Source organism: Salvelinus fontinalis, chromosome 20 (assembly GCF_029448725.1).
Source record: "Salvelinus fontinalis isolate EN_2023a chromosome 20, ASM2944872v1, whole genome shotgun sequence".
In the NCBI taxonomy this organism is placed as follows: domain Eukaryota; kingdom Metazoa; phylum Chordata; class Actinopteri; order Salmoniformes; family Salmonidae; genus Salvelinus; species Salvelinus fontinalis.
Window position 1 is genome coordinate 29,221,886 of NC_074684.1, and position 27,279 is coordinate 29,249,164.

Here is a 27,279-nt window from a genome sequence, read left to right on the forward strand (position 1 = left end):
ACGTGTGCTGGGACTGGCCAGAGTCCAGTCTGTCTCAACGTGTGCTGGGACTGGCCAGAGTCCAGTCTGTCTCAACGTGTGCTGGGGCTGGCCAGAGTCCAGTCTGTCTCAACGTGTGTTGGGGCTGGCCAGAGTCCAGTCTGTCTCAACAAGTGTTGGGGCTGGCCAGAGTCCAGTCTGTCTCAACGTGTGCTGGGACTGGCCAGAGTCCAGTCTGTCTCAACGTGTGCTGGGACTGGCCAGAGTCCAGTCTGTCTCAACGTGTGCTGGGACTGGCCAGAGTCCAGTCTGTCTCAACATGTGCTGGGACTGGCCTGAGTCCAGTCTGTCTCAACATGTGCTGGGACTGGCCTGAGTCCAGTCTGTCTCAACGTGTGCTGGGACTGGCCTGAGTCCAGTCTGTCTCAACGTGTGCTGGGACTGGCCTGAGTCCAGTCTGTCTCAACGTGTGCTGGGACTGGCCAGAGTCCAGTCTGTCTCAACAAGTGTTGGTGCTGGCCAGAGTCCAGTCTGTCTCAACAAGTGATGGGGCTAGCCAGAGTCCAGTCTGTCTCAACGTGTGCTGGGACTGGCCAGAGTCCAGTCTGTCTCAACAAGTGTTGGTGCTGGCCAGAGTCCAGTCTGTCTCAACAAGTGATGGGGCTAGCCAGAGTCCAGTCTGTCTCAACGTGTGCTGGGACTGGCCTGAGTCCAGTCTGTCTCAACAAGTCCTAGGGCTGGCCTGAGTCCAGTCTGTCTCAACGTGTGCTGGGACTGGCCAGAGTCCAGTCTGTCTCAACATGTGCTGGGGCTAATAATCTGGTGATAAGGTATAATGACTTCAGTGTGGGACATAGAGTTAGATAGAGGACTCATATTTGTATCTGTGCCAACCTGGCATCTGTGACAGCATGGGCAGCACCATTAAAACTGGTTATATTCATCTGGAGTCCTCTATCTAACTCTATGGTGTGGGCCATATAGTAGATACACCATTGTACCAGAAAGACCTGCAGTAGAGTACAGTGCTCAGTGCTTATTGTCGGGCTCAGTACACTGCTTTGTTGTTCACACACACACACACACACACACACACACACACACACACACACACACACACACACAAAGCCCAGCACAAAAGCACCACACACACACACAGTGGGGATACTTGACCATAAAACACCTCTGTCAAGTGTGTTCAGCTGGAAAATGTGTGTCTGGCTCAAAAAGGGCCAACACAGCCTCTATTGAAAACAGTCAACAGGTTGCTAGGCTAGACTGCTGCTTAGTCACTGGAGATTCCAGTCTACCTAGTTAAAGCTGAGGAGATGTTGAGAGAAACAGTAGATTGTGTTGTAATGTTCATACTAGTGGTGCCTGTTGTATATATGGGTTCATAGCGAGGCATTACATGTTTGAGGAATGCCCCATTAGAGCAAACCCTGTATCGTATCCTACATTCTGTTTCTTCGCAGAGACTGACCATTTTGGTGTTTTATAGTGGCTTATTGTCTGCTGTCTTTATCTGTTTATCATGACACATTGCTCTGTTATGGGGTTGGTTCAGAGTGGCTGTTGTCCTAACTTGTCCCTATAAAAACAGCCTCAGTGTTCCACTGTCAATATTCTTCACCCTAGACTACAGGGTTACTGTCGGGTCTGTTACAGTGACCCTGTGTGTGGTCTGGTGCAGAGCAGAGTGCAGAGCAGGGTGGGGTGGACACTGTCTAGCATAAACGGATGTAGACCACTTTTACTGTGGTGAAGGACATTATTACAGTAAGGTACAGAGGCACAGTCTTCAGTGCTGCATGGAGGAGTTCATTTCAGCTCTGCACAGTGCGCTACAGTGAGGTGAGGTTTGGAGTTTTACATGTTGAAGAGGGGGTGTCTAGGCTTAAGCTCAGCAGGCTAACACAGTCTCGTGTCACAGATAAGTCAATTTCAGAATTGTACAGTATAGTACAGTATAGTAGGGTTGTAGCAGGGTTTCAATTTTCTGTGACATGGTAGCGTTATGGTACAGTGCAGTAAGGTTATAGTGGGGTTGTGACATGGTTGTAACATGGTTGTAAGATGTTATAACATGGTTGTAAGATGTTGTGACATGGTTATACCATGTTGTAAGGTGTTGTGAGATGGTTATACCATGGTTGTAAGGTGTTGTGAGATGGTTATACCATGGTTGTAAGGTGTTGTGAGATGGTTATAAGGTGTTGTGAGATGGTTATACCATGTTGTAAGGTGTTGTGAGATGGTTATACCATGGTTGTAAGGTGTTGTGACATGGTTATACCATGTTGTAAGGTGTTGTGAGATAGTTATACCATGGTTGTAAGGTGTTGTGACATGGTTATACCATGTTGTAAGGTGTTGTGAGATAGTTATACCATGGTTGTAAGGTGTTGTGAGATGGTTATACCATGTTGTAAGATGTTGTGAGATGGTTATACCATGGTTGTAAGATGTTGTGAGATGGTTATACCATGTTGTAAGATGTTGTGAGATGGTTATACCATGGTTGTAAGGTGTTGTGAGATGGTTATACCATGTTGTAAGATGTTGTGAGATGGTTATACCATGGTTGTAAGGTGTTGTGAGATGGTTATACCATGGTTGTAAGGTGTTGTGAGATGGTTATACCATGGTTGTAAGGTGTTGTGACATGGTTATACCATGTTGTAAGGTGTTGTGAGATAGTTATACCATGGTTGTAAGATGTTGTGAGATGGTTATACCATGTTGTAAGATGTTGTGAGATGGTTATACCATGGTTGTAAGGTGTTGTGAGATGGTTATACCATGTTGTAAGGTGTTGTGAGATGGTTATACCATGTTGTAAGGTGTTGTGAGATGGTTATACCATGTTGTAAGGTGTTGTGAGATGGTTATACCATGGTTGTAAGATGGTTGTAACATGTAGTAAGATGGTTGTAACATGTTGTAAGATGGTTGTAACATGTTGTAACATTGTTATATGATGTTGTAACATGGTCGTATGATGGTTGTGTGGTGGTTCTCACCAGCTGTTCCTGGTTGTGCATCTGGTCCTGGGCGTGGCGGGCCAGTTCCTCCTTGGCCAGCAGGGCGGCCTGACGCTCAGCCTCCAGGCGGGCAGCCTCGTCCTCCGCCATCCTCCTCTCCACCTCCAGTTGCATGGCACGTTGCATCTGCTCCTGCAGGTCTGGAGTGGAGTGGAGATAGATAGAGAGAAAGAGAGAGAGATGGAGAGAGAGAGAGAGAGAGAGAATACAGAATATATATTTAATATTGAATACTGCACTGTTGTGAAGGGCTTGCAAGTTAAGCATTCCACTGCACTTGTGCATGTGACAAATAAAAAGTGAAACTTGAAACTAATGTGGTTTCAGAGATGTTGGTTTAACACTTTTTCAGGCGTTGTGAGATCTGATAGTAGCCTAACACGATACACAGACTAAGGTATCATATCTGATCGTCTGTGCATCGTGTTAGACTAGTAAGGCATCAAAGACGACCTGGAAAACACCTAAAACATCTAAACACATGCTCCTCATGCAGGTCAGACCCAGAGAGACACTGACAGATAAAAGACAAATATACCTCTGCAAAACAGAGATATTCATAAACACATATAGTAAATAGTACCAGACATACTACAGTACTACACTAAGGAACACATATAGTACAAGACATAGTACAGAACTACACTAAGGAACACATGTAGTACTACACATAGTACAGAACTACACTAAGGAACACATATAGTACTAGACATAGTACATACTACACTAATGTACACATATAGTACTAGACATAGTACAGAACTACACTAAGGAACACATATAGTATTAGACATAGTACAGAACTACACTAAGGAACACATAGTATTAGACATAGTACAGAACTACACTAAGGAACACATATAGTACTAGACATAGTACAGAACTACACTAAGGAACACATAGTATTAGACATAGTACAGAACTACACTAAGGAACACATATAGTACTAGACATAGTACAGAACTACACTAAGGAACACATATAGTACTAGACATAGTACATACTACACTAAGGAACACATATAGTATTAGACATAGTACATACTACACTAAGGAACACATATAGTATTAGACATAGTACAGAACTACACTAAGGAACACATATAGTACTAGACATAGTACAGAACTACACTAAGGAACACATAGTTTTAGACAAACACTACAACCACATAGTAAACATAAGGTCACTAACACCTAACATTACAATCAGAACCACCCTAACAGCTCTCTAACATTACACTTAAAATGTTAGTTAGTAAGGACAAAGGACCGACCTCTGAAGCAGACCTTCAAAACGAAGTACAAAATCTTACAAATGTATGATTGCATTATGGATAGTATGGAACCACCAGGCACTTACTGTAGTTACAGGGTTGTTCTACTTCCATGATGTAATCCTAAACACTCTCCACAGCTATTCGTGGAAATAATAATACAATAATAATCCAGTTAAGTAAATCCGAGAGAAGGTATACGCTATCTGCTAGACTGAATATAGAGATAAACCATGGTCATATTCATTAGGGCTCACCGTAGCAAAACATTGCAGAAATGTTTTGCAACGGAAAACAAAAACAAGCATTTCTTATTGGACACGCTCAGGTAGTCCATCCCTGTTTTAGTAGCTTTTCTTCTGTTTGATGCCTAATAAATACGACCCATGTATAGTATAATAATATGTAAGGTTACAAACAAAGGTCGATGAGGAAGCATTGACAGTCAGTAAATGCCTTATCAACCTGATAACTGATATCTAACCATGCAGAAACAATACCGCCGGGCTATCTAAGGTCCACCGGGACATAAAGTCACACATAGCACAAGGCTAGCTGTATACTACTACTTCCAGTTAAATAGAACTTAGATAGACATTTTCAAACTACTTAAATGCAAATTGTTGTCAACAGAGTCATTTTCTCAAATATCATTACTGTTTTAAGCTATTTAATGCGGCATGAAAATGCTGCATACACACCAACACACGCATGTACACACACATTCTCTGTCTCTCTTACTCACACATCTCCTTACATATAGGTGATGAATGTGCTCTGGTTGACCCTAGTGTCCTCACTAGTCAGACCCTGTTCTCCCCGGGCATACCTTTCTCTGCCTTCTTGGTCTTCTCCTCAAACTGGTAGAGTCTCATCATCAGATCCTGCTTCTCTCTCTCCATCTGCTCCTTCTCGTTCTCTATGGCCTCCCTCTTCTTCTTCTCGTTCTCCAGCTGGGCCCTGCAGATAAGAGAGGGCCGGTGTGAGACACAAAGAGAGGCTGACGTGTGCTGGCTAATTAAGTAATAGCCACTCAGGGGCCATTGGCCCCTCTCGCTGTGTGATTTTACACACATTGAGTAGAGACACACTATGTATACACACACACGCACACACACACACACACACACACACACACACACACACACACACACACACAAAGCAAGCAAGCACATTCGGGGCACAGTGTAGCAGGCATAAACTGTCATTCTACAGATACCCTTTGTAGTTTGTTCAGTTATGTTAAATAAGCTGGTTAGATAATCTAGACTAATGACACAAAAATACCCTTTCCCCTTTATTGTTGAAGGTTGGCAGCGCAGGGTTAGGTTTCAGTGTAGGGTTAGGTTTCAGTGTAGGGTTAGGCTCCCGTGTAGGGTTAGGCTCCCGTGTAGGGTTAGGCTCCCGTGTAGGGTTAGGCTCCCGTGTAGGGTTAGGCTCCAGTGTAAGGTTAAGGTTAGGGTTAGGTTCCAATGTAGGGTTAGGTTCCAGTAGGGCTGGGCGATAAGGCAAATAAATTATCACGATATATATATTTTTTCATTCGATAACGATAATTATCACGATATTAATCAAATAATGTTTAAAAAGGTGCATATCTGCTTCAGACTCAAGCCTGTCTGAACAAACCAAAGGCTTTAATGTTTCTTAGTTATTGTCTGAAGTAGAACTCACAAATAACATTTTAACTTCACTTTTTAAAGCTGTAAACCCTTACAAGTCATGAGCAAGAAATAAAGAAATAAAATAGTGCAAGTCTATACGCATTATAACTGTTAGCCTAATGGTACATCACAGTTGAAGTTTTATTTATTTATTTATTTTTATTTCACCTTTATTTAACCAGGTAGGCAAATTGAGAACACGTTCTCATTTACAATTGCGACCTGGTCAAGATAAAGCAAAGCAGTTCGACACATACAACAACACATAGTTACACATGGAGTAAAACAAACATACAGTCAATAATACAGTGAAAAATAAGTCTATATACAATATGAGCAAGTGAGGTGAGATAAGGGAGGTGAAGGCAAACAAAATATATATATAAATAAATAAAAATATAAAAAGGCCATGCTGGCGAAGTAAATACAATATAGCAAGTATAAAAAAAGAAAAAAAGTAGAGATAGTAGAGATAGAAATAATGGGGTGCAAAGGAGCAAAATAAATAAATAAATAAATAAATACAGTAGGTAAAGAGGTAGTTGTTTGGGCTAAATTATAGATGGGCTATGTACAGGTGCAGTAATCTATGAGCTGCTCTGACAGCTGGTGCTTAAAGCTAGTGAGGGAGATAAGTGTTTCCAGTTTCCAGTTTCAGAGATTTAAAAGTTGGGGTAGTTGTAGTAGTTTGAGGGGAAGCTAGTCGCAGGAATGCACAGGCAGCACTTTGCCAGGTGGCTGACTTTGGGAAAGTGTTTTTGGTGGATCTTCCACCAGTCCAGTGGATTGGTTTCACTGTCAGCATCAGGAGACTGAAGGTAGCAGCTGAGTTCCTTTTCTACCAGCTGGATTTCAATAAGACCTGTGGTGGTGGAGCATGGCTTTTTGAAAAAACTGCCCAGTGACTTTCTCTTTTTAGCTGTCAGTTGTGGTGAAGCAGCAGCAACGTCTCCCTGTGCTGGGCCTGGGTTTTCATGTCCCTCGTTGACCATCTCTGAGACAGCTCTTGCTTTTATGTGGCCCACCTTCTCCTCTTTGATGTAATGTGTTTTAAACCGAGGGTCGACCAACGAGGCTATGTCCAGTAGGTCATCATATTTCTCATTCAGATAGTCCATGACTACCGTTTTGATGGTTTAGGTGAGCTCTGTTTCACCATCATCAGGTTTCATGACCTCTGTATTGAACAGGTGTAGTACTTGCTTCAGGTAAGACACACTGACATAAGACTCACCAGACAGAGCATCTGTGAATTCTAGGAGTGGGGTCAATGCCTGGTTGATGGACTCAAGAACATCTATATCTGTGTAGGTGGGAGCTAAGTGCCAGATCTTCTTGTCACTGGACAAGCTCTGTGAAATGGCTTTCTCCTGCTCCAGTACTCTTTGCACCATCTTTTGACGTGATCCCCACCTGGTAGACGACTCTGTCACCAACTTGTGCTGGGATAGGTTGTGTTTATTAGCAACTGCCAGATCTCTCTTCTTTGTCCACCAATAGGAAAAGGCACCTACCACTTTCTTACACACTCCAATTGTTCGATCCACCAGTTTGCCTCTACCCACTCTCTCTTATTAAAATCTCTTGATTTCTCTTAATTGTTCAAATCAGTTGATGGGGGAAGAAATCACATTTAGTTTCATCTAACCAATCACTTCAATATACACAATTGACAAGTGCAGACAATGTCCAAAACACTGCAGTCAGGTCCATTTGTTGATTTGAGCGACCTTCACCAAGTTCGCACCACTATCTGTTGTAATGCAGACCTGTCTGTCTTGACTGAGTCCCCAGGAGGCGAGAGCGTCAATGGGCCCCTCTGCTATAGCTTCACCCATGTGGTCGTCGGGAAAATATGATGTTTGTATGCATTTATTTAGAAGATTCCACTCTGTCAATATAGTGGATAGTGAGGCTAATATAAGGCTCTGACGTGCAACTTGACCACAGATCAGTAGTAGTAGCAAAATACGTCAAATCTGTCTTGAGCTGTTCCTCAACTTTTTCCCCAACACTCGACGTAGAGGTTAGGCAGTGTGGTGTGAGAGAAATGTTTGCGACCAGGGAGCACGTGCCTGGGGTCAATTAAATTGATAAGCCTCTTGAAACCTTCCTTTTCGACTGTGCTAATTGGTAGCATGTCCTTAGCAATGCAATGCATAATAGCATGTGTGATGTCTTTGTGTCTTTTCGATGTTTGCTCATAGGGCATAAACGCTGTCGGTGTTGACTGCTTTGGGCGAACATCTCTTTGGGCAAACAAGGTGCTTGAGGGGCGTTTATCAATACCGTGGTGCAAACTCAACCTTTCTGCATGTTCCAAAGAGTGATTTTGCTTCAGATGGTGAAAAAAGGTTTGTCGTATTACCAGACTTGGTAGCCACCTGTCTACGGCACAATTTGCACTGAACATTGCTCTGCTCTTTGTCGGACTTCAAAAAGCCAAACCCCTTCCAAATAACTGAAACAGTTGAACCCTTTTAAATCAATAATTTCTTAGTTGGAATCTGTTCCTTCTCCATGGCTATCACTGCCACTGTTTTCACCTACATCACTCATTTTTCGTGGTTAATAGTGGCTACTCCATCACTCGATGTGCTAAGTGGTTTTTAGTGGGTGTATACCTCTCCACGTGCATATTGTCACTTCTCCGCACGTTCCTGCTGCGTCACAGAGATTAAATGGACTGCTGTACCCAATTGTTCTATATCGACATTATTGAAAACTAATCAAACGTTTTCATTTTATTATTGAGGGAAGTAATTACCTCGATAATTATCGATATTTATTTATCGCCCAGCACTAGGTTCCAGTGTATGGTTAGGTTCAAGTTTAGGGTTAGGTTCCAGTGTAGGGTTAGGTTCAGGTTCCAGTGTAGGGTTAGGTTTAGGGTTAGGTTCCAGTGTAGGGTTAGGTTCAGGTTCCAGTGTAGGGTTAGGTACAGGTTCCAGTGTAGGGTTAGGTTTAGGGTTAGGTTCCAGTGTAGGGTTAGGTTTAGGGTTAGGTTCCAGTGTAGGGTTAGGTACAGGTTCCAGTGTAGGGTTAGGTACAGGTTCCAGTGTAGGGTTAGGTACAGGTTCCAGTGTAGGGTTAGGTTTAGGGTTAGGTTTCAGTGTAGGGTTAGGTTTAGAGTTAGGTTCCAGTGTAGGGTTAGGTTCCAGTGTAGGGTTAGGTTCCAGTATAGGGTTAGGTTCCAGTATAGGGTTAGGTTCCAGTGTAGGGTTAGGTTCCAGTGTAGGGTTAGGTTCAGGTTCCAGTGTTGGGTTAGGTTTAGGGTTAGGTTCCAGTGTAGGGTTAGGTTCCAGTGTAAGGTTCAGGTTCCTGTGTAAGGTTCCAGTTTAAGGTTCAGGTTCCAGTTTAAGGTTATTGATTATTGATCTATCGCCCAGCACTAGGTTCCAGTGTATGGTTAGGTTCCAGTGTAGGGTTAGGTTCCAGTGTAGGGTTAGGTTCCAGTGTAGGGTTAGGTTCAGGTTCCAGTGTTGGGTTAGAGTTAGGTTCCAGTGTAGGGTTAGGTTCCAGTGTAGGGTTAGGTTCAGGTTCCAGTGTTGGGTTAGGTTTAGGTTCCAGTGTAAGGTTAGGTTCCAGTGTAGGGTTAGGGTCCAGTGTAGGATTAGCTTCTAGTGTAGGGTTAAGTTTAGATTCCAGTGTAGGGTTAGGGTTAGGTTCTAGTGTAGGGTTAGGTTTAGGGTTAGGTTCCAGTGTAGGGTTAGGGTTAGGTTCCAGTGTAGGGTTAGGTTCCAGTGTAGGGTAAGGTTTAGGGTTAGGTTCCAGTATAGGGTTAGGTTTAGTTTCCAGTGTAGGGTTAGGGATAGGTTCCAGAGTAGGGTTAGGGATAGGTTCCAGAGTATGGTTAGGTTCCAGTGTAGGTTTAGGTTCTAGTGTAGGGTTAGGTTTGGGGTTGGGTTCTGGTGTATGGTTAGGTTCCAGTGTAGGGTTAGGTTTAGGTTCTAGTGTAGGGTTAGGTTCTAGTGTAGGTTTAGCTTTTAGTGTAGGGTTAGGTTCTAGTGTAGGTTTAGCTTTTAGTGTAGGGTTAGGTCCTAGTGTAGGGTTAGGTCCTAGTGTAGGGTTAGGTTCTAGTGTAGGGTTAGGGTTAGGTTCTAGTGTAGGTTTAGGTTTTAGTGTAGGGTTAGGTCCTAGTGTAGGGTTAGGTCCTAGTGTAGGGTTAGGTTCTAGTTTAGGGTTAGGTTCTAGTTTAGGGTTAGGTTCTAGTTTAGGGTTAGGTTTAGGGTTAGGTTCTAGTGTAGGGAAAGTCCTACAGGTAATTGTGACGGACCATGGCCATCTAAAACGTTATGCATGACTGTGTTACATTATGTTGAAGAGCTGTGCGGAGGCCATACTGTCCAGCTAACACTAGAAGATACAGCAGCCAGCTCCCTCAACCTTGTCTTTAGGTCGTGTCAATCCCAGAATGAGGTCATGCTACTGAATCATCAGTGCTCTGCTGGGATTACTCTAGTTATGCTAGTGACCTAGCGCTGCAGTACTTCATGTACCTGTGAAGCCTGCAAAGGTGCTGAGCATGTCTTGCTATAATGAAAAGCATGCTATGCTTTGGAGCAAGAAATACAAGCTAGGATATGATTAATGGCATATTTTTGTGGCAACTTTGGGCAACTCCGATCATGGGATACAATATATCCTTTTTCGTGAGTGATATTCTGAATCTGATTAGGTGTTTGTGTAGGGATGGAGCAAAAGCAAACATCCAGTAGTTCTCCAGGAGGAGAGTTGGCCTCCCCTATTCTAAACTCACACACACACACACACACACACACACCTTTCCATCTGTTTATGGTGTTTCTCCTCGCGGGCCTGGGCCTTCATCTGCTGCACCTCGATGGTGTCTGGCTTGCGGCGGCGCATGTACAGCTCATGGTTGCCCATGCACAGCTGCAGGATACGCTTGTTGATGCGCAGGCGAGGGGCAAAGAACACAAAGTCCTGAGAGAGGAAGAGATTAGAAAGAGAGGGGGGTAGGAAAAGAGAGAGAACGGGTAGAGAGAAGGGGGGAGGAGTGAGTAGAGAGAGAGAGAGAGAGAGAGAGAGGGGGCAGGGGAGAGTGGTGGGTGAGAGAAAGGTGAAGGAAGGTGGAGAAAAGAACAAAACTCTGGTCAGACTAAATGGTTGTGCAGCCAGCCATCTTTAGTGATTCCATAACGTTGAAATGACAAAGGCTCTACTAACAGTAGGCAGGTGCAGAGTCCGACAACACCCATAGCGACCATTTAGTTTGGAATGGAAAGTTAAAATGGCAGCTGAAAGGAACAGTAGGGATGACTAAACCAAACATTTAATTTGAAGGAGACACTTCCCATCTGCGGTTACTGACCACAGTTAGGCTGACCCCCCCCCCCCCCACACACACACACACACACACGCACACCAGGGTTCCCGTTAGGAAAATGTGGCACTGGACTAGGACACTTCCAATCTGCGGTTACTGACCACAGTTAGGCTGACCCCCCCCCCCCCCCCCCCCACACACACACACACACACGCACACCAGGGTTCCCGTTAGGAAAATGTGGCACTGGACTAGGACACTTCCAATCTGCGGTTACTGACCACAGTTAGGCTGACCCCCCCACACACACACACACACACACGCACACCAGGGTTCCCGTTAGGTAAAATGTGGCACTGGACAACGTGACCGGAAAGATTTTAATATACTGGAACAGTATGCATTGGGTGCATAACCAATTAGGGCATCTACCCACGATGCTCAGAATGACAGACATCACATGTACAGTTGAAGTCGGAAGTTTACATACACTTAGCTTGGAGTCATTAAAACTCATTTTTCAACCACTCCACAAATTTCTTGTTAACGAACTATAGTTTTGTCAAGTCGGTTAGGACATCTACTTTGTGCATGACACAAGTCATTTTTCCAACAATTGTTTACAGAAAGATTATTTCACTTATCACAATTCCAGTGGGTTATAAGTTTACATACACTAAATTGGCTGTGCCTTTAAACAGCTTGGAAAATTCCAGAAAATGATGTCATGGCTTTAGAAGCTTCTGATTGGCTAATTGACATCATTTGAGTTAATTGGAGGTGTACCTGTGGATGTATTTCAAGGCCTACCTTCAAACTCATTGGCCCTTTGCTAGAGATCATGGGAAAATCAAAAGAACTCAGCCAAGACCTCAGAAAAAAATTGTAGACCTCCACAAGTCAGTCTCATCAGTCTCGTCTCATCGTTGGGAGCCATTTCCAAAAGCCCGAAGGTACCACATTCATCTCTACAAATAATAGTACGCAAGTATAAACACCATGGGACCACGCAGCTGTCATACCGCTCAGGAAGGAGACACGTTCTGTCTCCTAGAGATGAACGTACTTTGGTGCGAAAAGTGCAAATCAATCCCAGAACAACAGCAAAGGACCTTGTGAAGATGCTGGAGGAAACGGGTGCAAAAGTATCTATATCCACAGTAAAACAAGTCCTATATTGACATAACCTGAAAGGCCGCTCAGCAAGGAAGAAGCCACTGTTCCAAAATCACCATAAAAAAGCCAGACTACGGTTTGCAACTACACATGGGGACAAAGATCGTACTTTTTGGAGAAATGTCCTCTGATCTGATGAAACAAAAATAGAACTGTTTGGCCATAATGACCATCATTATGTTTGGAGGAAAAAGGGGGAGGCTTGCAAGCCGAAGAAAACCCTCCCAAACGTGAAAGACGGGGGTGGCAGCTGCATGTTGTGGGGGTGCTTTGCTGCAGGAGAGACTGGTGCACTTTACAAAATAGATGGCATCATGAGGCAGGAAAATTATGTGGATATATTGAAGCAACATCTCAAGACATCAGTCAGGAAGTTAAAGCTTGGTCGCAAATGGGTCTTCCAAATGGACAATGACCCCAAGCATAAGTTGTGGCAAAATGTCTTAAGGACAACAATGTCAAGGTATTGGAGTGGCCATCACAAAGCCCTGACCTCAATCCTATAGAAAATTTGTGGGCAGAACTGAAAAAGTGTGTGTGAGCAAGGAGGCCTACAAACCTGACTCAGTTACACCAGCTCTGTCAGGAGAAATGGGCCAAAATTCACCCAACTTATTGTGGGAAGCTTGTGGAAGGCTACCCGAAATGTTTGACCTAAGTTAAACAATTTAAAGGCAATGCTACCAAATACTAATTGAGTGTATGTAAACTTCTGACCCACTGGGAATGTGATGAAAGAAATAAAAGCTGAAATAAATCATTCTCTCTACTATTATTCTGGCATTTCACATTCTTAAAATAAAGTGGTGATCCTAACTGACCTAAGACATGGCATTTTTACTAGGATTAAATGTCAGGAATTGTGAAAAACTGAGTTTAAATGTATTTGGCTAAGGTGTATGTAAACTTCCGACTTCAACTGTAGATTATGGTAATTCATCTTAACAGAACAAACAACTCCTGTAATGAAGCAGACAATAAAACGTCATTTTCAAACAGTTGCCAAAATGCAATTGGCTGGAAAATACCAATCTAAATGGTTGTTAATAGGACTAGGACGGGTTGTTAATATGACTAGGACGGGTTATTAATATGACTAGGACGGGTTGTTAATATGACTAGGACGGGTTATTAATATGACTAGGACGGGTTGTTACTATGACTAGGACGGGTTGTTAATATGACTAGGACGGGTTGTTAATATGACTAGGACGGGTTGTTAATAGGACTAGGACGGGTTGTTACTATGACTAGGATGGGTTGTTACTATGACTAGGACGGGTTGTTACTATGACTAGGGCGGGTTGTTACTATGACTAGGACAGGTTGTTACTATGACTAGGACGGGTTGTTAATATGACTAGGACGGGTTGTTACTATGACTAGGACGGGTTGTTACTATGACTAGGATGGGTTGTTACTATGACTAGGATGTGTTGTTACTATGACTAGGACGGGTTGTTACTATGACTAGGACGGGTTGTTACTATGACTAGGATGGGTTGTTACTATGACTAGGACGGGTTGTTACTATGACTAGGACGTGTTGTTACTAGGACGGGTTGTTACTATGACTAGGATGTGTTGTTACTATGACTAGGACGGGTTGTTACTATGACTAGGACAGGTTGTTACTATGACGGGTTGTTACTATGACTAGGACGGGTTGTTACTATGACTAGGACGGGTTGTTACTATGACTAGGACAGGTTGTTACTATGACGGGTTGTTACTATGACTAGGATGTGTTGTTACTAGGACGGGTTTTTACTATGACTAGGACAGGTTGTTACTATGACGGGTTGTTACTATGACTAGGATGTGTTGTTACTAGGACGGGTTGTTACTATGACTAGGATGTGTTGTTACTATGACTAGGACGGGTTGTTACTATGACTAGGACAGGTTGTTACTATGACGGGTTGTTACTATGACTAGGATGTGTTGTTACTATGACTAGGACGGGTTGTTACTATGACTAGGACAGGTTGTTACTATGACGGGTTGTTACTATGACGAGGATTGTGCCTTTGGCTTCTGTACAACAAAATAAAGTTGATATGAAAACCAATAGAACAATAGAGAAATACTGGTTTCAATGGCATATGAGGAAGTCTTTATAAAATAATTGCCTACATGTTTCAAGTACATGTTTTCAAAATGCATACTGCTTCCACCTGCCTGCATACTGTTGCCTATGCAACGGTATGCATGGGAAACGTGGGCCCTTCTTGGTTTGGGATAGTTTTTTCTCCCGGTCAATTTGGCTGGCAACAATTTTATTTATTGGCTTTTAATTGTTTATATCTGCCAAAAGGCCGGCAATTACCGGCTAACGGAAACCCTGGCACACACACACAAACACTGGCTTGAGCAGAAGAGATAAGGTGTCTTGAGCGTAGAGGCTTGATGGACATTAGAAGAGCACTCAGGGTGTGTGCACGTGTGTGTATGAATGAGTGTGTGTGCACGTGTGTCCTCATGCACGTTTGTGTGCATGTGTGTCTGTGTTGCTCCCTATCTGTGCCACAGGGGCTGGAGCCAGGGTTCTGTTGACAATGCATTGGATTGAGGATTGAGGATAGGGCTAATGGACCTGCTGCTCCCAAGGAGACAGAGGAGGAGAGGAGACGAGAGGGCTAATGATGGAGAGGAGAGAGATTAGAATAGGGCTGAGCAGTTAGGATAGGGCTAATGAAGGAGACAGAGGAAGAGAGGAGAGAGGTTAGGATAGGGCTGAGAGGTTAGGATAGGGCTAATGTAGGAGATGGAGAGGAGAGAGGTTAGGATAGGGCTGAGAGGTTAGGTTAGGGCTAATGAAGGACACAGAGGAGGAGAGAGGTTAGGATAGGGCTAATGAAGGAAATTGAGAGGAGGGGAGAGGTTAGGACAGGGCTAATGAAGGAGACAGAGGATGAGAGAGGTTAGGATAGGGCTAATGAAGGAGACAGAAGAGGAGAGAGGTTGGGATAGGGCTAATGAAGGAGACAGAGGAGAGTGGTTAGGATAGGGCTAATGAAGGAGATGAGAGTGGTTAGGATAGGGCTAATGAAGGAGACAGAGGAGGAGAGAGGTTAGGATAGGGCTAATGAAGGAGACAGAAGGAGAGAGGTTAGGATAGGGCTAATGAAGGAGACAGAAGAGGAGAGAGGTTAGGATAGGGCTAATGAAGGAGACAGAGGAGAGTGGTTAGGATAGGGCTAATGAAGGAGATGAGAGTGGTTAGGATAGGGCTAATGAAGGAGACAGAGGAGGAGAGAGGTTAGGATAGGGCTAATGAAGGAGACAGAGGAGGAGGGAGGTTAGGATAGGGCTAATGAATGAGACAGAAGAGGAGAGAAGTTAGGATAGGGCTAATGAAGGAGACAGAAGAGGAGAGAGGTTAGGATAGGGCTAATGAAGGAGACAGAGGAGAGTGGTTAGGATAGGGCTAATAAAGGAGATGAGAGTGGTTAGGATAGGGCTAATGAAGGAGACAGAGGAGAGTGGTTAGGATAGGGCTAATGAAGGAGATGAGAGTGGTTAGGATAGGGCTAATGAAGGAGACAGAGGAGAGTGGTTAGGATAGGGCTAATGAAGGAGATGAGAGTGGTTAGGATAGGGCTAATGAAGGAGAGGAAAAGAGATCGGAGGTAGGCATGCAGGCAGGTAGAACTGGCAATATGGGAGGTGAGCGAGCCAACACCCACATAGTGTAATTGTACTTACAGTAAACATCTTCCTGTACCTCATACTTACACTGCATTGGTTTGTTTGTACTGTATAGCCAACTCCTATGGTTGTTGTTTGGCCTAACACAAACAGATCTGGGACCAGGCTTACTGTGTTTTAAAGTGGTCCATCAGGACAGCTGCTGCAGCTGTTTGCTGATGCTTTCAGATTGGTTTCATTGTGATGTTAAGTGTGGTATGTGAAGACAGTGTGTGATGTGGTGAATGCCATCCATCATCAAAACAGTGTTATTGTGATTCAGGATCATGGCAACCTGCATATGATGCCTGATTCAGACTGTAGGGCTGACCCAAACTGTAATGTGTTACTCTAATAAGTTTATTTTCACATTGTCCTATACAGCACAGTTCCAGCAACTATGGTAGATGCGTAACCAGGCCAGAACAGCTTGGTTTGGCTCTGTAGTGTGAACTATAGTGTAACACACTGGACCCTAACGTAAACTCACTCACTTTTGTACATCGCCTTGGTCCGTACAATTGACCTTATTTTAGCGCCCCAAAAACGTAATACTTCCAGATCAACTGTAATGTCAATAACATTGTAAAGCACAATTTCTCCCCTTTCCAACAAAATCAATGACATGACCTCCACGCTGCCTGTTTCTGCATGATTCAAGTAGGCAATGAGCTCCGTCGGGTCTTTTTAAAAATGGCGGGTGGGGAAGCGAAACTAATGCGTGATAGTGAGAAGGAGAGATGTCGTGTTGGAAAACTGCTTTTTTTCCACTCGATCTGTCCAACTTATCACCTCTAAAATGTTAATAAAACACCATAAAGAGTTAATATAATGTGTCATTACATACCTATTTGAAGGTTTGTGTCGAATTTGAATCAGGTTTTTAGGGCGGTGCTAAAGTGATCTTCCGAAGTAAACATTGTATTTTGAGAGTCATGATCGCCTGCAGTGATGACGCAAAAAATGACTAGGTATCCCCCCTTACCCCCGTCACTGTCCATTTCTTGTTTTTAAACGATGAGAGAAGTGCTACACCTGGTGGAGAGAGATTGTAAGACAGAAATAGTTGCTTTACGCGTGCTGTACATTACGGCATGATACGTCACGATGTAACGGAGGGTCAGTTTTTTCAACTTTCTCCAATACTATAGAGCCATTACCATGTCGATCAACGCTTGAATAGAAACATAGTTCACACCCCCGATTTTGAAGTCAACACAGTCGCTACAGTCCCATTAGTTTTCTTTGCAGCCTCGTTTGAATGTCGCGATTGCGCACATTTGTACGGAATGGGGTGAGTTACGTTACTTGGTTTGGCCCTGTAGTGTGGAACTATAGTGTAACTCACTGGAGCCTTCTTGGTTTGGCCCTGTAGTGTGGAACTATAGTGGAACTCACTGGAGCCTTCTTGGTTTGGCCCTGTAGTGTGGAACTATAGTGTAACTCACTGGAGCCTTCTTGGTTTGGCCCTGTAGTGTGGAACTATAGTGTAACTCACTGGAGCCTTCTTGGTTTGGCCCTGTAGTGTGGAACTATAGTGGAACTCACTGGAGCCTTCTTGGTTTGGCCCTGTAGTGTGGAGCTAAACTGAGTTTACAAAACATTAGGAACACCTTCCTAATATTGAATTTCCCCCCCTTTTTCCCTCAGAACAGCCTCAAGTCGTAAAGGCATGGACTCTAAAATGTTTCAAAAACGTTCCACAGGGATGCTGGTCCATGTTGACTCCAATGCTTCCCAGTGCCAAGTTGGCTGGATGTCCTTTGTGTGGTGAACCATTCTTGATACACACAGGAAACTGTTGAGCATGAAAAACCCAGCAACGTTGCATTTCTTGACACACTCAAACTGCTGCGCCTGGCACCTAATACCATACCCCATTCAAAGGCACTTAAATATTTTGTCTTGCCCAGTCAATCTCTGAATGGCACAAATACACAATCCATGTCTCGGTTGTCTCAAGGCTTAAAAATCCTTTAATAACCTGTCCCCTCCCCTTCATCTACACCGATTGAAGTGGATTTAGCAAGTGACATCAATAAGGGATCATAGCTTTAACCTGGATTCACCTGGTCTGTCTGTGTCATGGAAAAAGCAGGTGTTCCTAACGTTTGTAGACTCAGTTTATAGTGTGTAACTCACCGGGGCCTTCTTGTCGATGGGTTTGATGATGAACTTCTTGTCGTTGAAGGAGATGTTCCTGATCTCGCTCCAGGGGAAGCCGATCTTTGGGGTCAGTCTGGTGGGGGAGGAGGCAAACCAGTGTAAGTATTGTGTAGGCCGCATGTGCTTTAAACAGGTTGTCATTTATTGGGATGACTCATGTACTGGAGGCAGCTCTGCAGGGTGGTCACTAGCTGACACAGCCACAAAGTCATAAAATCACATTTTAAACCTAACCCTCACCTTAACACTTAACCACACTTCTAACCTTATGCCTAACCCTAACCCTAAACTAAGACCAAAAAGCAAATTTTTGTTTTCATGAATTCTTACGAAATATAGCCAATTTTGACTTTACAGCTGGCCCATCTAGTGGAAATCACTGCCTCCCGGACAAGCGTCTTTACGTGGCTAAATAGTGGACATTACAGTGTACATTTTCCATAGATTTATTCCAGATTATTTCCCAAATCACAATCCAGGGTTTTTGTAGACAAATCTTTCAATTGAAATGATTTTAGGCTGGAGGAACAGAGCTAGGTGGCTGGGCCCGCCCCACCCCCTGGGGTTTGTGGTATATGGCCAATATACCAAGATGAATGGCTGTATCCAGGCACTCCACATTGCGTTGTGCGTGGGACAGCCCTTAGCAGTGATATATTGGTCACATACCACACTTCCTTGGGCCTTATTGCTTAAATATAGTGCACTACTTTTGACCAGGGCCCCATAGGGCTATGCACTACATATGGAAAAGGGTGCCATTGGTTACGCAGCCTGGGATGTGGTAGGAAACAATTGCAAATAGGATATGATTCATCCATGTCTGAGGCAGGACTGTGTGTTGTACTACTGTATTGTACATGTTGGCCTCTGTATCAATAGGGCTAGGTGGGAGGAATCTGGGGTGGGGCTCGTCCATTGTGTGCTAGAAAGAGACACATTGGCATCCAGTCAATCTCATTTGGTAATTTACACACACACACACACAGTTGTTTGATCCGCCTTACAGTGACACACAGTGAGACACAGTGAAACCCTGCTGCTGCCTGAACTGGTATTTGAATTCCTGGGTGACATTCACATAACGAATCCCAGATCTGTTTGTGCTGTATTGTTAACACCTACGTCACGTTTTGTCACCTTTTGTACAAACAGATCTGATACCAGACTAGAGGTTATCTGAGCAGTTTTCTCTTGAACAAGCTTAACATGGAGATCCAAACCTGAACTCTACAGGGTATTTTAGCATCAATGTTAGTGAACATTGTTAAGTTAAAGGGATAGATCATTTTTTTGCTCTGTACTGAAAGTGCTCCATCTTGAAAACATAACTGCTGACATGCTCCAGATTGATTTGGGATCTCCAGTAGTTGTCTGTCTCTCTGGGCGTTAACTCTAGGAACCTGGTTATCCTGTTTGTGGTAGATGTGGATCAGGTAGAGGAAGACTGAGACATAACGCTGATCAAGGTCTTATCTGGAGACATAGAGGACTGAGACATAACGCTGATCAAGGTCTTATCTGGAGACATAGAGGACTGAGACATAACGCTGATCAAGGTCTTATCTGGAGACATAGAGGACTGAGACATAACGCTGATCAAGGTCTTATCTGGAGACATAGATGACGGAGACATAACGCTGATCAAGGTTTTATCTGGAGACATAGAGGACTGAGACATAACGCTGATCAAGGTCTTATCTGGAGACATAGAGGACTGAGACATAACGCTGATCAAGGTCTTATCTAGAGGCATGGCTAAGTGTTAGATTAGACGTTGTATAAGGTAGCCCCTCCCAATGACCCCTAACGACTGTTATCCACAGTACCCACAGAGGTTGAACAGAGGTGTGTTCCATAGAAGAACAATGAGTTTACCAGTCAAATTGCCAGGGTCAGAGGCTCTTAGCCCATTCTAGAGATGATATGGTGTGTTCTGCGTTATATAGAATCTCATAGAAATGTGAACATGTATGTGGATGGATTTTTACAGCAATCAGGGACAATTTAGGACAAAAAACACAAAATAGACCTTATTTTCTACAAACTAAAAGGTCCCAGTGGTGTGGTATAGGGTCCAAATGGAATCCTGCCCTGATAGCTAGCTATATGTCTTCTGCTAAATGAGGGTGTGTGTTTGTTTGACAAAGGGCCTAAGGACTAAAACCTTGGCAGAATGGCCATATCTGACACAAAAAGGAGCAATGCCACGCTAGTGTGTGTGTGTGTGTGTGTGTGTGTGTGTGTGTGTGTGTGTGTGTGTGTGTGTGTGTGTGTGTGTGTGTGTGTGTGTGTGTGTGTGTGTGTGTGTGTGTGTGTGTGTGTGTGTGTGTGTGTGTGTGTGTGTGTGTGTGTGAGAGTTATTGGCAGTAATGGTGCTACATATTGTCTATGGCCTGGAACCCTCGTCGCGGGGCCTGCGCTCTAAGTTAGTTTCGGATTCTTAAGCGCACAACTTGAAAAACCAGTCAGCGTTGCCATGGTTACAGTCGAGCCCCAGAATGCACAAACACACACACACACACACACACACACACACACACACACACACACGCATACACGCATACACACTCAAGGACACTAAGAACCCTACATACACACACAGAGCCCTGTGTTTGAGTGTCTCGCTCTTCTTTTTGGTTAACCAGATTTACAGGTATCAGACTACTAACTTAAAATAAGAGCGTTAGATTCATTTTAAAGCCATTCTATTGAACAATAGTTTCTGTAAATAAACACTTTGATGGAACTCTAACACCCATCAATGTGTGCTTTGTGTGGATTTAAAGCTAAACATAAAACCTCCAGACAATTTGGACACAAGCCACAATAATGTGGGTAGAGAGTAAGACAAAAAAATCCAAGTTACAGCACACCATATGTGGCCACTCAAGTTACAGAGTTACAGCATTGCCATCTGTGGCCAGATATACAGCACACCATCTGTGGCCACTCAAGTTACAGAGATACAGCACACCATCTGTGGCCACTCAAGTTAAAGAGTTACAGCACACCATCTGTGGCAACTAAAGTTACAGATATACAGCACACCATCTGTGGCCACTCAAGTTAAAGAGTTACAGCATTGCCATCTGTGGCCACTCAAGTTAAAGAGTTACAGCATTGCCATCTGTGGCCAGATATACAGCACACCATCTGTGGCCACTCAAGTTACAGAGATACAGCACACCATCTGTGGCCACTCAAGTTAAAGAGTTACAGCATTGCCATCTGTGGCCACTCAAGTTATAGATATACAGCACACCATCTGTGGCCACTCAAGTTAAAGAGTTACAGGATTGCCATCTGTGGCCACTCAAGTTACAGAGATACAGCACACCATCTGTGGCCACTCAAGTTACAAAGATACAGCACACCATCTGTAGCCACTCAAGTTAAAGAGTTACCATCTGTGGCCAGACATAGTCTTCTAGGGGCCCTTGGATCACACTGCTTTCAAGAGACCTTTGGCATGGAGGGTTTAAACAGTGCATGGAGCTCTAGGGAGGGAGTAACGGCCATTGTCAACAACACAACCCAGCAAGAGGTTAGTCCACTGCACTCAAAACACTACTTTGGCATGTCTTCCAAACATACTTTTCTGTGCTTTTATCTGTGCTTGATACAGTGGTCCCAAAAGTGCAAAGTGCAAACCCCAATCATCTAGCACTCTGGCAGGTTCACTCAAACGCTCAAAGTATTTGAAAATAAACAAATACTATTTGAACCCTCTGCCAGAGGGTCAGTGACTGCAGGGCCATCCGCTGTATAGAGAAGCTGGGGACACATTAAATGAAATCAAATCACATTTTATTGGTCACACACATATTTCGCAGATGTTATTGCGGGTGTAGCGAAATGCTTGTGTTCCTAGTTCCAATAGTGCAGTTATAACAATTCACAACAATACACACAAATCTAAAAGTAAAATATATATTCATAGAAAAATTAGGACGAGCGCAAAGTTGCTTAGGAGCTAGAAGCAGAGCTGCCATGTCTGTCATCTGGAATATTATGTCACAATCTACTTTAACACATTACCTTTAGTGACCTCACCGGGAACGAGTAGTTAACACATTACCTTTAGTGGCCTCACCGGGAACAAGTAGTTAAAACATTACCTTTAGTGACCTCAACGGGAACAAGTAGTTAACACATTACCTTTAGTGACCTCAACAGGAACGAGTAGTTAACACATTATCTTTAGTGGCCTCACCGGGAACAAGTAGTTAAAACATTACCTTTAGTGACCTCAACGGGAACAAGTAGTTAACACATTACCTTTAGTGACCTCACCGGGAACAAGTAGTTAAAACATTACCTTTAGTGACCTCAACGGGAACAAGTAGTTAAAACATTACCTTTAGTGACCTCACCGGGAACGAGTAGTTAAAACATTACCTTTAGTGACCTCACCGGGAACAAGTAGTTAACACATTACCTTTAGTGACCTCACCGGGAACGAGTAGTTAAAACATTACCTTTAGTGACCTCACCGGGAACAAGTAGTTAAAACATTACCTTTAGTGACCAAAACGGGAACAAGTAGTTAAAACATTACCTTTAGTGACCTCACCGGGAACAAGTAGTTAAAACAATCACGCAGTTACCGCATGTGTCGCTCAAGCAATCTCATAAAATATCGTACTTTTGAGCTTCAACAAAGTGTTTGGTGGATCGCAGATTCACAGATCAATCTTGGGTAGGAAGACACAGTAAAAGCTCATCAAAAAATAGAGAGAGTGGAAGGGAATCGAGTTATGGTAACTGGCTGGTGAGAATAATCTTCATTGGTACTGATTAAGTAAAGACGTGGGTTAACCTGTACGGCTCCAATAGTCAAATCCATTGGAATTAGGCTTCAATGTCTGACACAGAACTGTGGCTAAGGCCGGAAAACACACCGGTATCATTGACAAGCAGAACCAGAATGGGTAGATAGGCTACATTACTTTAGACCTGGGTTCAAATAGTATTTGAAATCTTTCAGATGTGTTTGATTGAGTTTGTCTGGCTCAATGGAAGCAATGGGATAGACCCAGAAGTGTAAACCTTTCCCAACTGGCACACCAGGCATTATCAAGCAAACCCTAATCAAGTTTTTCATGAATTGACCCCCTAGTGGTCAGTTCAGAGAGGGAACATGGGTGGTGTCCAGTAGGGAATAAACGTTTTGAAACAGACTGAAACTGGGAGGGACTACCTGGACATTTAAATGTTTATTTGCAAAACATTTTGCTACGGTGTGACCTACTGAACAGGACCCTGGAGGCAGTTGTTTCTTACTTGTCCTCCTTCTCGTAGATGTTGAGTCCCAGGGCGTCTACTCCCAGCCACAGCTCGGTACCCTTCTTGTTCTTGATGTCAAAGTAGTTGACTCCGTACATCTCCAGGTCCTGGGCAATCTTCAGGTACTCCAGCATGGCATCCTCCCTGCACAATCAAACATGACCAAATGAAGGAACGGTTTGGAATTGATTTGACTCCACACACACAACGCTGCTGTACTATTCATTCAACTGCTCTACAAGAAACTATTCACTCTGCTTTTTGAGGTACAGCAAATAATGCAATTGACCTGTTTCCTTATGACAGGGACACCAACATAGAGACTCATACAAACCAAAACAGACCGGAACTCACTTGAGCATTCCACGGTGTTCCTCATGCCACACCTGGATCCTCTCCTCCCACTGCTCCCTGGACAGCTTATGCTGCTCAAGAACCCTACAGAGGAGGAGGAGGAGAAAGAGGAGGAAACGGAGGAGGAAGAGGGGGAAGAAGAAGGGTGAGGTTCAGAAGAGGGGGTAAACAGAGAGTACACTGAATAAAGGGTACTCATGTTATGATCAATATATGGATTTCTTTGTGTCTATGTATGTATGTGAACACAAAACTTCATCCTGTTCCATTTTATAACAGCAGCACACTGAGCTATTGTCTAGTATCTGTACTCCTGGCTTCCTATGTTCCAATGTCGATACTAGCATACCACTTAGAATGCACCCCCAATACATTGATATAAATGAAGCAAGGAGTGTGCTTCATGCTACTGTGCTATTGGAAAAGAGCTCTCGGATGTGTCCTAAATGGCACCCTATTCCCTATGTAATGCACAACTTTTGACCAGAGTCCTATGGTGCACTTTTTTTGACCAGGGCCTGGATAGGGAATTGGGTGCCATTTGGGACACATCCCTAGTGTGGGCTGGGAGTGGATCGACACTCACCGCTGGGGCAGCAGACGATCTGAGGTGAGGTAGCCGGGCCGGTGGAGGTCCTGGGTATAGTCTCCGAACTTGGCCTGGACAGAGTAGGAGGCCAGCAAAACGGCCGTCTCCGGGGGACAGTACACCTCATCGCTCAGGATGCCATCCTTCACCTGGACACACACACACACATACACACGCTTAAAAACATTGTTTGTATCAGCAATGAAGCATTGAGGGTACAAAGAATAGTATGACAGTGTGTGTGCGTGTATGTGTGTGTGCCTGCGTGTGTTACCTGCATGAAGAACAGCTTCTGTGTGATGTCCTGGATGAGCTCCTCAGACACATCCTCGGGGAAGAACTTGGCGCGGAACTTGAACTGCAGCGGGTTCTCCTTCTTGACGTCCTGGGAAGACACCTGGTTGGAGAGAGACGATTGATTGATCATTGATTGATGCATGTCCTTCAAGAATTATCTGCGTCCCAAATTGCAACCTGTTCTCTATATAGTGCACTACTTTTGGCCAGAGCCCTGTAGTGCACTACTATAAGGGAACAGGGTGCCATTTGGGATGTAGCACTATGTCTACTCGTTTCATGAGTAGCAAAGAATGATGGGATTGGATCAACTTTATTGTTCCCGGAGGGTTAAATTGTCTTGGACGCACGGTGCTGCATTAAAAAAATGCACTGTTATATTCCTCTTTAAAAAAGGGATGTGTAAAATGCATGGTACTGATAAACTTGAATGATCCTCTGTAACGTTGTTTGTTTACTGGCATTGGTCTCTTCTTCTGTGTTGGCTCCAAAACAGGAACCAAAAGGTATTGATGAGGCGAATGGGAAGCGAATGGGGTGGCTGTGTGAAACCACTGGAATGTTCCTAAGTAACTAAGTAAAGTTACTACCCCTATAACAATTTATACACCTTTCACTGTAAACTAAGTAAAGTTACTCTACTACCCCTATAACCATTTATACACCTTTACACTGTAAACTAAATAAAGTTACTCTACTACCCCTATAAACATTTATACACCTTTCACTGTAAACTAAGTAAAGTTACTCTACTACCCCTATAACCATTTATACACCTTTCACTGTAAACTAAGTAAAGTTACTCTACTACCCCTATAACCATTTATACACCTTTCACTGTAAACTAAATAAAGTTACTCTACTACCCCTATAACCATTTATACACCTTTCACTGTAAACTAAAGTAAAGTTACTATACTACCCCTATAACCATTTATACACCTTTCACTGTAAACTAAGTACAGTTACTCTACTACCCCTATAACCATTTATACACCTTTCACTGTAAACTAAGTAAAGTTACTCTACTACCCCTATAACATCACTACATTTACACTAATGCTAATAGTCTAGTCTAGCTCCTCACATTGTGCCGTAATGCTAATATAGCAAAAGGAAATAGTTTACTATCCGTGCAATATAAATCAGCCAAAACCAGATACTGTAAGGTGGGGTTAGTGGGTTTGTGTGACCTCTGATGTGATAACCAGAGCCATTTGATACATACAGTACATATCCTGTATATACAGCTCTGGTGGTAACCAGCTGACCGATTTGGAAATTCTGCACATTGACACATGCTCAACTCAATTCCACAAACACAGGTGGAGGTGTTTTAGCTATAATGTAACTATACTGTAGATATACTGTAGCTATACCGTCGCTATACTGTCAGCACAGAGTCTACATGGTCTACAAATGAATGAAGACAGAGCAGTGTGAGATTTCTGTTTGCTCAGGAACAACAGCAAGAGTGAAGTAGAACTAGTATTTTAGTTTCTAGCAGTTCACTAAGAGTTCACACTACCAACTGCACAGGAATTTCATTGGAGTGGATTCACTGGAAATTGCTTGCGTCACAAATGGCACCCTATTCCCTATAGAGTGCACTACTTTTGACCAGAGCCCCGTGGGGATCCTTATGGGCCCTGGTCAAAAGTAGTGCACTAAATAGGGAATAGGGTGCCATTTGACAGAGTCCCTGACAGGATGTTAAAAATAAAAGAAGAGAGATTAAGAATTAGCCACCGGCCTGCACAGGAGTGAGAGAGGGTGGCCATTGGCCAGCCACAATGCATTATGTGAATTCAATAATGCAATGAGTGAGTGGCTACTGATTGATTGAGTGAGTGGTAAGCAAATGTAGTGTGGAGTGATTTGACCCCACCTTTAAAACAATGTGCTCTTTTTGTATGGCCTATTTTATTTTGTTTACCATAGAATGGTTATGCCAAAGAAATTGCAGGAGTCCAGCGGTTTAAGAATACAGCGGGAAATGGTTTGAGAATGCCTGAGCAGATATGAATAAATATTTGTACAGTACTACATCAGGCAAAATACAGGGGACTTGTAACATTGTCAGTCCTAGATTAACCTTACCTTTTTGTCAAGCTTCAGCCAGGTGAGGTATCCTTTACCGTCCACATACTGAAGACCAGAGTACCAGACTTCCCTCAAGCCGATGGTCTTCACCACCTGTGAACGAGAAAGAGACAGTACCATGAATCAACACTGTCAGTAAGACAGTTACTAGAGACAAACTGTACCAAACACAAAAACTAGGATACACTGTGAAGGCAGGAACCTGACTTGAGATCTGAGCACTTCTTGATAATTGCATAAATCATGCATTGATGTCAATGGAAGATTTGAGTGAAAACTCAAGTTACATGCACAGATCTCCAGGCCTAAATTAATGGATATCAGTAAACAATGTATAGTACCTATATATATTAAATCCACTAGCT

General features: G+C 43.5%; 1 protein-coding gene across 1 annotated transcript in view; it reads right to left on the bottom strand.

Moving 5' to 3' along the window:
- The window catches only part of ezrb (ezrin b), a 56,321-nt gene that overhangs the window by 8,597 nt on the left and 20,445 nt on the right, over positions 1 to 27,279 (bottom strand). Inside the window, exons 4-12 of the mRNA XM_055873128.1 lie at positions 26,912 to 27,007; positions 24,789 to 24,911; positions 24,512 to 24,663; positions 23,926 to 24,009; positions 23,569 to 23,715; positions 18,259 to 18,355; positions 10,744 to 10,907; positions 5,126 to 5,256; positions 3,003 to 3,163 (exon numbers count right to left, since the gene is read on the bottom strand). Coding sequence (XP_055729103.1) covers positions 3,003 to 3,163; positions 5,126 to 5,256; positions 10,744 to 10,907; positions 18,259 to 18,355; positions 23,569 to 23,715; positions 23,926 to 24,009; positions 24,512 to 24,663; positions 24,789 to 24,911; positions 26,912 to 27,007 — 1,155 coding nt within the window. The remainder of the gene's footprint in view (positions 1 to 3,002; positions 3,164 to 5,125; positions 5,257 to 10,743; positions 10,908 to 18,258; positions 18,356 to 23,568; positions 23,716 to 23,925; positions 24,010 to 24,511; positions 24,664 to 24,788; positions 24,912 to 26,911; positions 27,008 to 27,279) is intronic.